The following is a 13,821-nucleotide window of genomic DNA, read 5'->3' on the forward strand; positions in this document are numbered from 1 at the left end:
GCGCCATGCAGTAAGATTTCGCTTTGCATGTTGGACTAGGTAGGCAAGATAACTTGGCCAGTCATTACTGAATCAGTCCAGATTTGTGGTTGCTGTGGTAGCTTTAGCTTTGGAGTACAGCTGATCCTCATGCTGCAAACCACTCCTCAGCCATTCTTGCCTAAGTTACGAGTATAATCGTATTTGACTCCAGCATGGGAGTGTTTACAGTGAGCAGACGTACTGTGTGATGGGAGCACACATCTAGTCCCAAGGCAGAGAGAAGTTTCGGCATTCACGGGCAGTTTTGGAGCTCCAGCCAGAAGGGCTGTCCTGAGCACTGGTCTTTCTGGGGAGCGGCAGGCAGGTTGGGGAGGCTGGCCTGTGGGTTGGGGTGCTGTGAAGCAGGACGAGAGCCAGAGCACTAAGGGGTGGATGTGAGAAAAGCTTTTTGTAGAGAAATGAGAGAAAACACACAGGTAGGAGTGAAGCTAAAGACCAGACCAGTTCTGTGGATTGTAAAATGAATCAAGTAAAGGGGGGTGGATGGAGAAGAAGTACAGGTGAAATGCCAGAGCGATGCTTAGTGGCAGGATTTTGGACAATCTGGTGGGACAAGAAGGCGTGAGAAGAGAGGGTAGAAGAGATGTAGTTCGAGCTGATGATGGCCTTGACCAGCATCCAGATTTCAGAGGTGCTGTGAAACAAAACCAGCAGGATTCGGTAAGAGCCTGGAGGTGAGAGTGCCGGTGGATGCCAAGGACTTGTCTGCACAGTGAGCCACTGGCAGGGCTGGGAGAGACTCAGGAGAGCCGGCGCTGTGCCAAGGCTCAGTCCGTTGTTCCAGACCATCTCTTTGCATAGGGTTAACTGTATTTTATTTAGTTCCTCCCTGGGAGAGCTTTAGAGCAAACCCCAGGCTAATGAGGGCTCAAGAACAAAGCAAAGTATTGCTAGGTAGGGAGTAACTAAATAAAAATGCATAGAAGAATGCGCTGCAAAGCTATATTAAAACTGCATTGTAAATGGATTTGACTTCACAGAAATCGTGTAATTTTACCAGCATGATTAAAGTGACAGAAGACAATAATCAAAGGCAGCAAATAGAATCACTTGGTGTTTCTAAATGCAAAACTCTATTTAAGGTAAAAAACCTGACAGGTTTTCCAGTGAGACTTGCATTAAATGTTCTTTATGTCAAACAAAGCATTGTCAAGTGTTTTGAATATTTATTAGTTTTTACCCCTTAATTTAATCAAGCAGTTTATTAGCCTCAAGGTTTAGCCAAGTTGCTTTTCAACTTGAATTGCTGCTCAGATGGTTATTTTGGAAAGTTTGGAATGTTGGTACCGCACCAGCATTATTGTGTTTGCTATTTAAGTGTTGTTTTCAGACTAAGTTAACACTGAAATGCAGAGAAAGTGGGGTATGTGTTCCTAGGCTAGTGATTCTTTATTATCAAGTCTGACTGGTGTGTTTACAGTGAATATTAATTACACTTCCAACTACTAATAAGCCAGGACTTGAAAGTGTTTAGTATCTGACAGGTCTCCCTGCTGAAAGCAATACTCTAATAGTACATATAATTTTCTGGGTTTGCAGGATTTTAAGCCACGTGAAGTATGCTGAGAAATTACTGCGAGTTGTTTGGCTCGGTTCTCCTTTGCAGCCAGCCTGTGCTGAGCAAGGCAATGGCAAGCAGCCCGGAGCTGCTTACAGCTCCCTCTTCCTGCACCAGTTCAGAGTCCCATGTGTGGGACCACAACACCTTGAGCAACAGATGTCCTTGAGCAGAGTGTGGAGCCAGCAGCCCCCAGTCTGCCACGCTGCTGGGTTAGGGGGTGGCTGGTACAGGAGCTGCCCCTCCTCTGCAGCCCAAATAGTCTCTGCCTTGATCCGCCCCCCACCATCAGAGGTGTTTCCCCAGGACAGTTATCATCAGCATCTGTCCCCTTCACTGCCAATAGCTAACTTCAGGACTCATTGTACCTACTTATTTGAGATCACTCCCTGCTTAGAGATCTTCAAAGAAAAATAGACATAGGCAATGTCTGTATTATTACTCCATCTTAAGGAAGGGAGGAGCACAAATGCACGAGACATCTGAGTTTCATATGGATTATAGAGGTCACCTGTAGCACCGGAACCACAAAGCTGGCACACTAATTTATTAATATCATTTTAAAATTAGTGTGCTTGCACCTAATTTAAAGTGCTCTCAAACTGACCTTAGCAAACGGCACAGTTGTCCTAGAAGTGAGCAACTTTCTCATAGCCAGGAGTCAGATCTTCACAGCACTAAAATATAAAAGAAACATTGAGTCAGGATGACAGTTTGTTGTTTCATGTAAACAAAGAATAACGTGGAAAATGGGCAGAAAGAGCCATTTCAGCCTGTTCAGGAGTCAACATTAGGTACAAAAACAAAGGACCTCTGTAGTACTGAAAGAACAGCATCAGGTTCATGGGAGACATGGTTTTATAGTTTCTGTTGGCTGTCTCTGCCTGTAGTTAGCAGATCTTTGCTGACCCAGTGGCACAGATGTCGAAACAGCAGCACAACTGGCCTTGCAATCACACTTCCCATCTCCTCCCCAGGAAGATGTCACCCTTGTCAGAGGTGACTGCAGAATTTAGCCAACGTGAAATCCAACAGAAAAAAGCTTTTCTGCCGAATCATGAGCAGAAAATTATTTTGTGAAAGGCAAAAAGCTGCGTCTTTGAAAGATCTGTTGGCCTTTTCCTGAGATCTAAATGTTGTCCAGAAGTTGAGGATGGAGAAAGGCTGTGTGCATCCCACCTGGCTACCTGATCCCTTTTCCAGGTGACCTGACAGAACTTCCCCACTAGTTCCTACAACAGCCACAAGAAGTTGAAGGCTCACAGTAGCTCATGAAGGCTTTTTGTGGTACTTTACAGCAAAATCAGAGGCCACGCTACCCATATCCCCTTTCAGTCTAGCAAGGAGCAGCCCTTCTTGTGAGCAGGGACCTTGGCTGGTAGGAGTCACCTTCAGAGTAAAGCGATTTTCCCTGGCTAAACATGAGCAGCTCCCTTAGTGGCTGTGCTGCCACAAGGTACGCTGCTGTAAGAAGATGGGAAGGTAGGGAAATAATCCTTAGAAGAAATGGGAGATGCATCATTAGTCCTGCAGGGCAAGGAACTCCTGGATACCATACAAAAACTGCAGGATGCTGCCTGCTGCTCAGTAACACTGCACCGATGCCAGGGCTGGAGCCTTCCTGAGAGAGGGTGCAGTATGCATTTATCAGCGTACGCCTGGGACAGAAGCTGTACCAGGCTGCTCTAAGGCTGAGTTTCAATGAAACTGTGTGCACTTTGCCACTGTGCTAGGCAGTTAACACCCTGTAGCTACTTCTGTGCCTGTTTCGGTGCAATGTGCCTCTTCGATAGCCCTAGAAAGATTCGTGTCTGCATCTGCCTTTGGTAACTTACCAAACATGCAGCACGGAAATATTTTCTTGCAGCTCCTGTGGCACCTCCCTGGTGAGGTCCCTTGTGGGTCAAATTCTTCTACTTGATATTTTGTGTTAAACTTTTGCAAATCACCAGGGTAGGATTTTATATCTGCAGTGCAAGGGTGGAAATACCTATGTCAGTATTACCTTGGCATCCTGAGCATCCTCTGTAGATAATCCAGAGCTGGGCATCGCTTCCAGTCCAGTTGCACCCACTCCGAATGGTGTATAAAACCTGTGTGAGAAGATCGTGTACTTAGCGGTGTGCTGAGTCCATTACCCTGCCCAAACACAGGCTTTAGAGAATTGGACCCCCACACTGTGAACCATTCGTTCTTTGTTCCTGGTCTTGCAAAATCCTCTTCCCTCCCTAAATACTTTGTCAAATTCCTTCGCGGTGCCCAAGTCACTCAGTGCAGAAATGCCAGATTTCCCATTACAGGAGCCGGAGTGGGTCAGGGCAGTGGGGCAGGCTGTGCTGGTGGTGGCTGGTCTGGGGCAGCGTGCAGTATGTGGCGTGGGGGGTCACAAAGGCATCCGTTCCCACTGCTGTCACTGGTGGACAGCAATGAATTTTCTCTTGCTGTTCCTAGCAGAAGACACTTTTTTTATCCCCTCTACTTGTTACAGTGCAACAAATTCCCTTTATTCCTACTGCCCGGACTCCCTAATGTCACGTGCACATGTTGCCTCTTCACACCAGCACGCCTCAGACTCCCAGCTTCTGTTACAAACCCCTTCCTCCAGGTGCAAAACCCTTTCCAGCATATTTGTGCTTAACCCAAGTGGCAATAGACATGGAGATGAGAGTCTTATTTTAAAAACTAACTCAAGCACCTTGGCTTAACCCAGGCAGTTTATGACCAGGTGCACACCTCGTCCCACGGAGAACGTGATGCTCCAGCACAGCTCTGGCTTCCACACGGCCATCTGAAGCATGGCAGTACCATTCTGGGAACAGTAGTGGAAGAGCTGTTTAATCTGAAAACTGGTTGTCTGATCACAAAATATCAGAATATAAAATGTATCTTGTCTATTTTAGGATGAACAATGCTTAGCAGGAGTCACTGAAGAGCTGCATTTGATACAGTGGGCCAGTAGCTGGCTGTGGGGCAGGTAGAGGTGGTGTGATTCTGGTTTTGTGTGCTTTATGGCATTAGTGTTTTGGCCCGGGGGTGCTGGACCATTGAACTCCTGTGATTCAGGATACTGTCAGCCTAGTCCAAAGCCCAGTGAAGTCAGTCGAAAAGGCTCTCATGAATGTAATGGGTTTTGCATCCAGCCTCAGGAGTGCTGTACCTCTCTCTATTCTCAGAAACGAAGGACTGGTTTTTATATGGCTGTACCACCTCTTCTAGGTTTTACTGTTGAGTTTTCTTAGCACACATTCAATTGATTGACCTTACAAATAATATGTTATTTTATAGTGACCATGAACACAGACATTCTAAAACTAGTTTTTCAGGACGTACTGAAAACAGCAGGAGACTTTCCATTGCCTTCAGTAAGCACTGGATGCTCCTGCTCGCTCTACAGCATTACATTTTTCCTTAGCGTTGCATGTTTTCCTGGGCTCAAAAAAGAGATACATGGGACCAGCAGATGCTCAGTGAAGGTTTGATAGGCCCCTGCACACACCTCTGTAATAACCACAGTTAGGGGGTGGATTGTGTTGCTCCAGTGTCCCGCACAAAGATTTCAGAAACTTTGGGGCAGGGGTTGTTTTTTAATTTAGGCCACTAATCCCTGTAGGTTTAAACCAATCCCATGCTCAGTAGCCAGGGAGATTCCCCGGTGGACAGGGAAAAGCAGTAATGGTTCAGCAGAGAGTGCTGATTTTGGGGAAGGGGGACAATACCTTCCATCAGGGAACAAGGCTTTAGGGCTGATGCTGTCTTACCTGAGACCAGGTAACACAGCCAGTCTCCACACCTCTTTGTCTGGCCTGTTCCCAACACCAGTTGTTTGCAGCGTGTTTTCTATATGATTTCTTCTTTAATCGTCCTGTTGTTTTTCACCTTCCAACTCCTTCCTGTGAGTGTGTTTGTTGCCCTCATTTCTTCCCACTTGCTCTTAACACTCTTCCCTCTCTGCACCTTCTCCAGTCCTTTTTTCTCCCTTAGTGGTGTGTGTGTTGTCCCAGCCTTAACAGACATCAAAGAGATGTAAAAGATCGGATGTCCCCTTTTTATCGTGATAACCTTGCTGGTGTCACTGTGAATATTCATACATCTCCAGGCTGTAGGCAGCCTTGGGGTGAAGGAGCACCTCTCCACTACCAGCGGTGGGTCTATGGTGCCAAATTTAAACACAGCTAACTGCTTTGGTTCTATAATATCCTGCAGCAGCAGATTTTGCAGGTTAATTCCAAGCTGCTATGAAAAGTCGCACCTTTTTGTGCTGCACGTTCATTGGCCTTTGATTCCCCCTCTTCCCTGAGTCCTGAAGCAGCAGTGCTGCCGTTATTTTTCATGTAATTTTGGTGCCCATTTCTTGATTACTTCTTGTCATGCCCTTTCCGGCCTAAATGATTCCAGTCATTTCAGTCTTGTGATTTTTCATTTCATTTCATTGCAGTGGTGGAGAACTGGCCTTTATGTCCAGGTGTTGACCTACAGCATACTCCACAAAAGTCACGTAGCGTACCTGCGGTGCAGCGTCCCCATCTGTAAACAGGCGTAAGAGCCAGCAAAGCAAATGGCAGGTCTTTGGAGGGAGGAGCTGGTGCTGTGCTCTTGTTGCTTGCTCCTCTTTCCTTCAGGAGGCTGAAGGAGGCAGTGGGGCCGGTGTAAGCAAACCGTCCCCGGGTGCTTCCCCCTCTCTTTCTTCTCTGGTTTGGTCTGGGGGCACTGCTGCCTCCTCAGGCCTGGGGGGCTGCTGACACCCTTTGCCTCAACGTACTCACATGCATTTAAGCTGAGGTGGGAAGATATGTTGGAAATCTGATGAAAAGTTGTTAATGAGGATGTGCAGAAGATATCTCAGTCAATGAACTGGGAATTGGATCAAACTGGGAATTTCAATTGCCCAAAGCCCAGGTGAGGTGATGGACAAATGGCTGCGAAGAACTGTTTCTTTTAAGTTGTTGGAATGTACATCCGAGCTCCCAGCCAGCAGGATGGTCACTACCTCCTCCATATAATTTACCAGGCTCCAAAGTACACTTTAAATACATGAATAATCATGAAATGCAGGGAGCAGCTGAGCTGCTGCAGCTGAATTTCAGACTCAGCAAAGCCAGGTGAGAAGTGAAGCTGAACAGACATCTCCGTCTCGTAACATGTGTGCGAGAGGTGACAGCGAAGCCCGCGATCTCCTGTTGTAAGATCAGAGGTGAGTATCTGTGGCCAAGAGTGAAGATCAGGGCTCAGGACATCTTCTCTTACATCAGCAGGCTTTGCTTATTGCAACCAGTTATTTTGATTTCTTAATCCAAAAGTAAAGCCTTCTGGCATTGAGCTTGTGGGATAATAAATGAAAAAATAATTCAGCGCAATGGGAACTTCACGGTCAGCTCAAACAGATTCAACGCTAACACAGTGTGGTTTTCTGTGTAGGTGTAAGACAAAGACAAAGTATGCGGATACCTGTTGCCTTTGCACTCTTGCTGACAATACAGAAGCCTAAGTAGGTCAAACAGGAACAATACTCATTTTTAAAAGAGAACTATAAGCATTTCTAGTTTCTCTCTCTCCCTCTCTTTTTTTTTTTTTCTGCAGGACTTTAATCTTTTATATGAAGAAGCAAAGTATTACCAGCTGCAGCCAATGATTAAGGAACTTGAGCGATGGAAACAAGAGAAAGAACAAAGGAAACATTTCCAGCCTTGTGACTGCTTAGTCGTAAGAGTGACTCCAGATCTGGGGGAAAGAATTGCATTGAGCGGGGAGAAAGCTTTAATAGAAGAGATCTTCCCAGAGACCGGGGACGTCATGTGCAACTCCGTAAACGCAGGCTGGAACCAGGACCCTACCCATGTTATTAGGTTTCCTTTGAACGGATACTGCCGGTTGAATTCAGTGCAGGTAATGGCCTTTCAGTGCTGGCTCATCTATTTGCTGGGGTGGTTTTTTATTATTTTTTGTTCAATTATATGCAAATTATTTGCTTCTGCCCAATTACCTTCAGTGCTTATACTGCAAGGAGACATTTTCTGCCTGGTGAGATCACAGTCTTTCAGGTTTTCCTAAGTCTAAGCAGAAAAATAGATTTAGATTTTGTGTATGTTAGTGCCATGCTGGTCTCATAATGGTGTTATACTGATAAATGCTAATTTTTTCATCAATGTATAGCCTGCAGCAGTTTTTTTTTCCTCCAAAGTGCCCCCAGGAAGAAAGAGAGAGTTCCAAAAACTACAAAAAAAAATCTCCACACCATTTTATAGAAAATGCAACAATGTGTAAATGCATAATTTATGTCTCACTCATAATTAAATGATGGTGCCTGCGGGATGGACTTAAAAAAATTGATCTCTGCACTTTTTTTTTTTCAAAAGGATGTTCTATAAAAATTGCCCAGAGTATTTTAAACAAAATGTATTTCATTTTATACTCAGAGTTTTGACATCAGGTTTAAAATTAAACATATGAAACAAAAGAAGATAACTGGACAGATAGGTGGATGGCAGCAGAAATAAATATGTGGCTTGTGTTTAGGCAGCAGCCTTATGGGCAAGAAATGCCATTTCACAAGGGATCACTGCCACTGCGGCCAAAGCTTTGGTGTTGCGTTGTGGAGAAGGAATGGTGCTCATGATACTGCTAACTTGTGCCTTAATTAACAAGGGCAAAACAGAGCTCTTGGTTTTTGCATGTATGTCTTTAAAATACGCTGCAAAGAATACTTGTATTATGGAAAGTGAAATCAACCTATAGGGGAATATTTCCAAAGTTACCGTCCTCTGCAGACGGGCTGTGGCTGCAGAAGTTAACTGGGCTGTGGGAAATGCTTCAGTGGTCTCGATAAACCTCCCTGTGGGCAAATACCCACCGAAGAGCTGGCCCATGGGACCGGCTGGCCAGACAGGTTGGGGAGGGAGGCGTAATAGCAAGGGAGGGCAAGAACTTAGAGCCCTTGCTCACCCGTACTGTTATTACACAGCAAGCTGCGGCACCCTCCATCTCCCAAGCTGCCAGCTGACAACATTTTTGGGAGACCTGCAGTTACCAGAACGTGTAAATGTGGATGGAGTCGTTTTAACAACCTGCATTTGACACTGACACCTCCCTCCTTGGGGCAGCATTCCCTGGCGCACCGTGCACTGATAGACGCTCTTGCCTGAAACCATTCTAAACCCAGCTATTTTTGGTGATTTTTGGTTCAAGACTCCCAAGTGTTTTATTTGGTTGAACTTTAACAGTCCGATGCCTGTGGTTAATTTTGCACAGTCCTTAGCAATTTCACGTTTGGCAAAGTTTAGAGTGGGCTGCCCCAAAAATAGAAGGCTGGAGGTGTGTTGGAGGCAGATCAGTGTGCTGGCAGTGGGAACAGTGATGAATTCATTGCTGTGCTGGGTGGAGAAGGGAGCAGCTGCAGTTTAGCTAAGGTAAGTGGATAGGGAAGCGTGTTCATGTCTCAGCCACGCTGTCCATGCGATACGGTTAGATGCATGTGAGAAATTAAGAGTAACAATAAAGGGTCACTGCGAGCCACTGACAGGCTCAGCACTGCAAGCAGCCAGTCAAAGCACTGGGTGCCCACATGGCTTAGCACTTGGCTCTGTTTTATCCAAAGTGGCGTACGGGTAGGAAACATGGGCTTGTAGTAAAATCTGAATGCTAATTATTGCTGTTATTTGAATGTGTTTTGAATTCAGTCAAAATTCAGACAGAATCAAAGAGTCTTTTCGCAAGTTCATGTTACGAAAAAAAGTTTCTGTCAAATAATATTATTAAATTACATCATTTTACTAAATTAGATCATTTTACTATATAATTAATAGAAAGTGTTTTCAAACACTTTCTGGAAAATTACGCATTTCTGAGACCAAAGGCTGATGAAATCAGCAGCTAATTGTCATTGGCTCTGACGGACTCTGGTCAGCGCATAGGCGCTGCCCTTCCCCTTTCCAGGATTTTTTGGCAAAACAGTGTTAAGTCAAAAGTTGGAAGTACAGTGAAGTAAATGCACAGACCTAAGGGAGATGGGTTAGAAGGGATAGGGGTTGGAAGAGCAGAATCATTTCCAAAGAATCTCAAAGAGTGACACGGTAACTCTGCCTGCTGTTTGCCAAGATACATCAGTTCTGTCTCCCTGTGCCCTGCTGAAGGTATTCAGTAGCACAGTTGCTGTATTTATAAATCCTTTGGATCTTTGGAAAATATTTTCACTAAATGTTTTCTGTCAAGAACTGTGCATATAAAACAATGTCAACACTGAGTAGGTAGTGGCAGCCAAAAAAATAGAGTAGGTCTTAATTTAACACCTATTTGTAATTACATATAGGTATAGAATTTTCTAAAGACTGACACTTTTTTCACCTCCTTGCAACAGGTTCTGGTGAGATACATGAACTTACCTCAGAGAAAATTCTGTGATGCTTGTATATGTTGAACATTGAGTCTTCATAATTAAGACTGTATTCGTTAATATTCTGCAAGATTTAAATGAAATGCAATAAGTGAAAGTATCATGTTTCTCTTTGGAAAACCTTCCAACAAAATCAGAATCTGTATTTCGATGTGCTCGGAATACTGGAAGACAGAGTATATTAAATCTTAGCACAAATCCTCTATTTAATATTGTGTGTGTGTCTCCCTATACGTAGGAGAATCACAGCTGATACTCATTTACTTTTTGGCATATTCTCTTTGGAGATCTACAGGAAAGTAGCTCTCATTTGATTCAGAGACGCTTACTGGTTTCCCTCTGTCTGTATCTTACCTTCAGAAAAAGTAATGTGCATAGAGCCAAATTCACTAAATGGCATTTAAATCTGTTCATGTTCAACGAGCCATTTAGTCTCATGCACACACCAGCGCGTACAAACCAGTGCTCAGCGCACATGGAAGCAGCCTTTAGGAGCCTTTCTCCATAGACCTCAGCTCAACCTCCTGCAAGTTGCACTTAAAACTCTACAAACTTTAAACATTCCCTGAATTGCTTACAGGATTTGGCCTGTTTTGTTTCTCGATGAGAAAATTGATGATACCAAGGTTTTTTAACACTAGATTATAGCCTGCAGTCTAGTCCTTCGAGCACGTAGGTAGCAAAAATGAATCGCTTTGTTCTGCGTGTGGTGCTCTAAGGTGTAATGCCTACCTGGATTGTGTATTTGCAGACAGCTGGCTCGGCAAAGAAAAGTCCTATGTTAACATGCAGCCTTCCATAGCTTTGGACGGAGGCAAGCCAAGGGCACCCCCGTGCTTGTTTTGTCTTACAAGCAGATTGATTTTAAAAAGTTTTTAGCAAGGATTTTGAAGTCATGTCTCTCTCTGAAATCTTACCTGTCAATCCTCTGTTTCGCTATCCAGTTAAATGGAAGAAGCCTCCTTTCCTGTAGCTGGGTTGCCTCTCGTCTTCATCTTGCCAGATCTAGGAACAGAGATACATAGTATAGTCAAAATATACTCCAGCCTGTGAAATAGCAGTCTGATGATGTTGTATTCCTCCTTCCCTCTCAAACTCCTGCCTTCCTCTTTGAGCAGGAAGAAGTGTCAGTGTCTGCACCCCATTTCTGTCCTACAAGCTGTGTACAGCCCAGATAAATAAGAGACTTGTAAGCTTTCTCTCTCTCTCCCCCCCTGTTTTAAAAGATGTTTTGATAACTCACTCCCCCTCCCCCCTTTAATCTCTCCGGGTTCATTTTTCTTCCATACACTGGGGTGCTTTTTTGGTCTTTCAGTTCTACAACTTTCTTACAGTATAAAGTATATAAAAATCAGGGCAAAAGTCAGTGAGATTTGGCAGATGCGACTTTCTGAGAACGTATAAGTCCCTGTCTCCCAAGGCCAGGCAGAGCTCCTCGGGCAAGTTGATTTCCAGCAGATACTGCATGGCTTAGGCAAAGCTGTGCTAGAGCAGCTCCTTTCCTTCGCCTGTCCTTAGCAGCCAGGGGAGCAAGTATAAAGTTTTAGTTACCACTAGAAACCCAAACCGTGGATTAAAACGTAGATGGCTAACACGGGCTACTTCAAAGGAGGATTCCCATGGATTAAAACCAGCAAATGCTGCCATGGTTTGCATTGCACTACGATACCACCTTGGATACAGTTGTGCTTTTGAAATCAGTTACCTTTAATAAAGGTTCCAAACTGATGTTTCTGGAGAAAGCAAAGCCAGCATTCAGTCAAAAAGAAATGGTGCACTAAAAAATGCACCATGGCTTCACATGGGTCTGTGCGCAAGGGTGAGGGCAGAGGTCTGGTGTGCAGATCTTCCACATAGTCAGCTTGGGCCTTGAAACAAGACTTTTAAGTACTACTGCAGTAGGTGTAACTGCATAAGTGCTTCACAGGGCTAGTAAAACCAAAAAAGAAAGCAAATTCTTTCTATAACATAAACCGGTGAAAGCATACGAGTTGACTCTGTCTGAAGTTGGGTATATTGCTTCAACACTTCTCTAGGCTGAGTGAACAATTTTTAAATAGCTTAGTCCCTGTCGTTGGGGGTGGCAGACGGCTCTCATATGAGGATGCTGCTGTTACCAAGTTCATCAGGTTTAGTAAATCATCAGGTTCACTTCCCAGTGCAGTGGGCCCAGGCGCTGTAGCAGTGGGAGTGGTACCTTGGGTGAGATTCTTGCAGAACAGTACAGGCTGCTCCCCTTGATGGCATTCATCAGTAGAGAAAAACACAGGAACCATGTTTTCAGGCTGCTGCCCTGGACTCAGGAGAGCCGCCAGCGGGAGGGAGGCAGCATGGCATCTCCTCCGGTGGATCTTACATTGCCGGTCCAACAAAGGTGGATCTGGCATCTGGTCTCGCCTAATGCTGAGAGAAGTCTGTGTGCGTCCTGCTCTGCTGGGAAACCGTATATCAACACGCTCACCCATGTGAAAACACAGCCCCTATCATATTGCCAAGATCAGTATATCCTAGGGTAATGTGCTGTGTGACAGTCTTAGAAATTAAAGTTGCCTCTGGGTTCCTTAAATTCATGCATCTAAATTGCACCAACTTTTCTTTAAAAGGAGAAGGAGAAAACACATATTTGGGCAATACAAATTAACTTCTTTCTTGGGCCAAATTGTTTCCTTATTGCCCACGTCTTGGCTCCGTGTGCCATCCCTGCCATGCTTTGCTAAAAGCAGCGCTCCCTTCCAGTGAGAGAAAATCACAGCTGCGATTTCCATGAAGATCTGGTGGAAGTGTCACTCAGACTTCTAATACATTTTCATCTGCCAAGGAGGAGCTGAGAAATATTTTCAGCCCCTTTCTGTAAGACTGTTCATATTACTAATGAATAATGGGCACTTTTTACTACGACTTAAACGCGATGTTGCTTTCTATAAGCAGTAAGAGATAGCATCAATATCACCACAGTCCAGTATTTTACTATATAATGTACTAAGCTGCTCTGCAGAGTGCTTATTTGTTTGATTAATTTTTGTTTTCTACAGAGGTTTGCTGAGAGCGAGCCTTTAATCACAGTGTAGTCATTTAAGAATAAGTTATAGAATTACAGCTGAATAATATTCATTCAACGAGGACTCGAAAGACTAAATCCATCATTTAGATCCAGTGCTGCTGAATGCTTTTATCACTAAAATTTGCTAAATGTTAATACGATTTTTTTTTCCCCACATTGCAGGTGCTCGAAAGATTATTTCAGAAGGGATTTAACGTGGCAGCTTCATGCGGTGGTGGGGTGGATTCCTCTCAGTTCAGTGAATACGTGCTGTGTCGCGAAGACAGACGACCACAACCTACCCCAACAATCAGAATAAAACAGGAGCCCCTGGACTAGACCCTACCCGTATTCCTTTGTAACCGTAGAAGTGTTTAATAGTCCCTCATGTGAAACACTAAGGATTTGCAAAACAGTATTAGCAAACAGATTTCGACTTTATGTTGCCAATTAGTGGTATTCTGAAACTACCTGTCACATAGCCAGCCATGAAATGCATTTGAAAAACCAGTTGTCCGTTTTTCACAATGAAATTCCTGAGCATGCTCAGCGTACCAGGCCTGCTGGGAACGTACTTTGGGCTGAACAGCTGTGGTGCTGAAAAAGGCAAAGCTTCGTAAACCCCGACCCTAGATTGGACTTCTGCAGAAAGACCAGTTAAAGCAATCTGAATAGATGAGCAGGAGAAACGGTTCTGACAGCCTTTCCAACGATACCCCGATGCTGTGACGCGCGGAAGTGGGCGCCTCCGAGAGGAAGATGGTACACTAAAAACTGCACTGAGTATCTTCCCTG

At 44.5% G+C, this 13,821-nt stretch overlaps 1 protein-coding gene across 1 annotated transcript in view; it reads left to right on the forward strand.

Moving 5' to 3' along the window:
- The window catches only part of KCTD15 (potassium channel tetramerization domain containing 15), a 38,459-nt gene extending 25,094 nt beyond the window's left edge, over positions 1-13,365 (forward strand). The window contains exons 4-5 of the mRNA XM_059825014.1: positions 7,178-7,483; positions 13,210-13,365. Coding sequence (XP_059680997.1) covers positions 7,178-7,483; positions 13,210-13,365 — 462 coding nt within the window. The remainder of the gene's footprint in view (positions 1-7,177; positions 7,484-13,209) is intronic.
- Positions 13,366-13,821: the final 456 nt, after the last annotated feature.

Source organism: Gavia stellata, chromosome 15 (assembly GCF_030936135.1).
Source record: "Gavia stellata isolate bGavSte3 chromosome 15, bGavSte3.hap2, whole genome shotgun sequence".
Classification (NCBI taxonomy): Eukaryota; Metazoa; Chordata; class Aves; order Gaviiformes; family Gaviidae; genus Gavia; species Gavia stellata.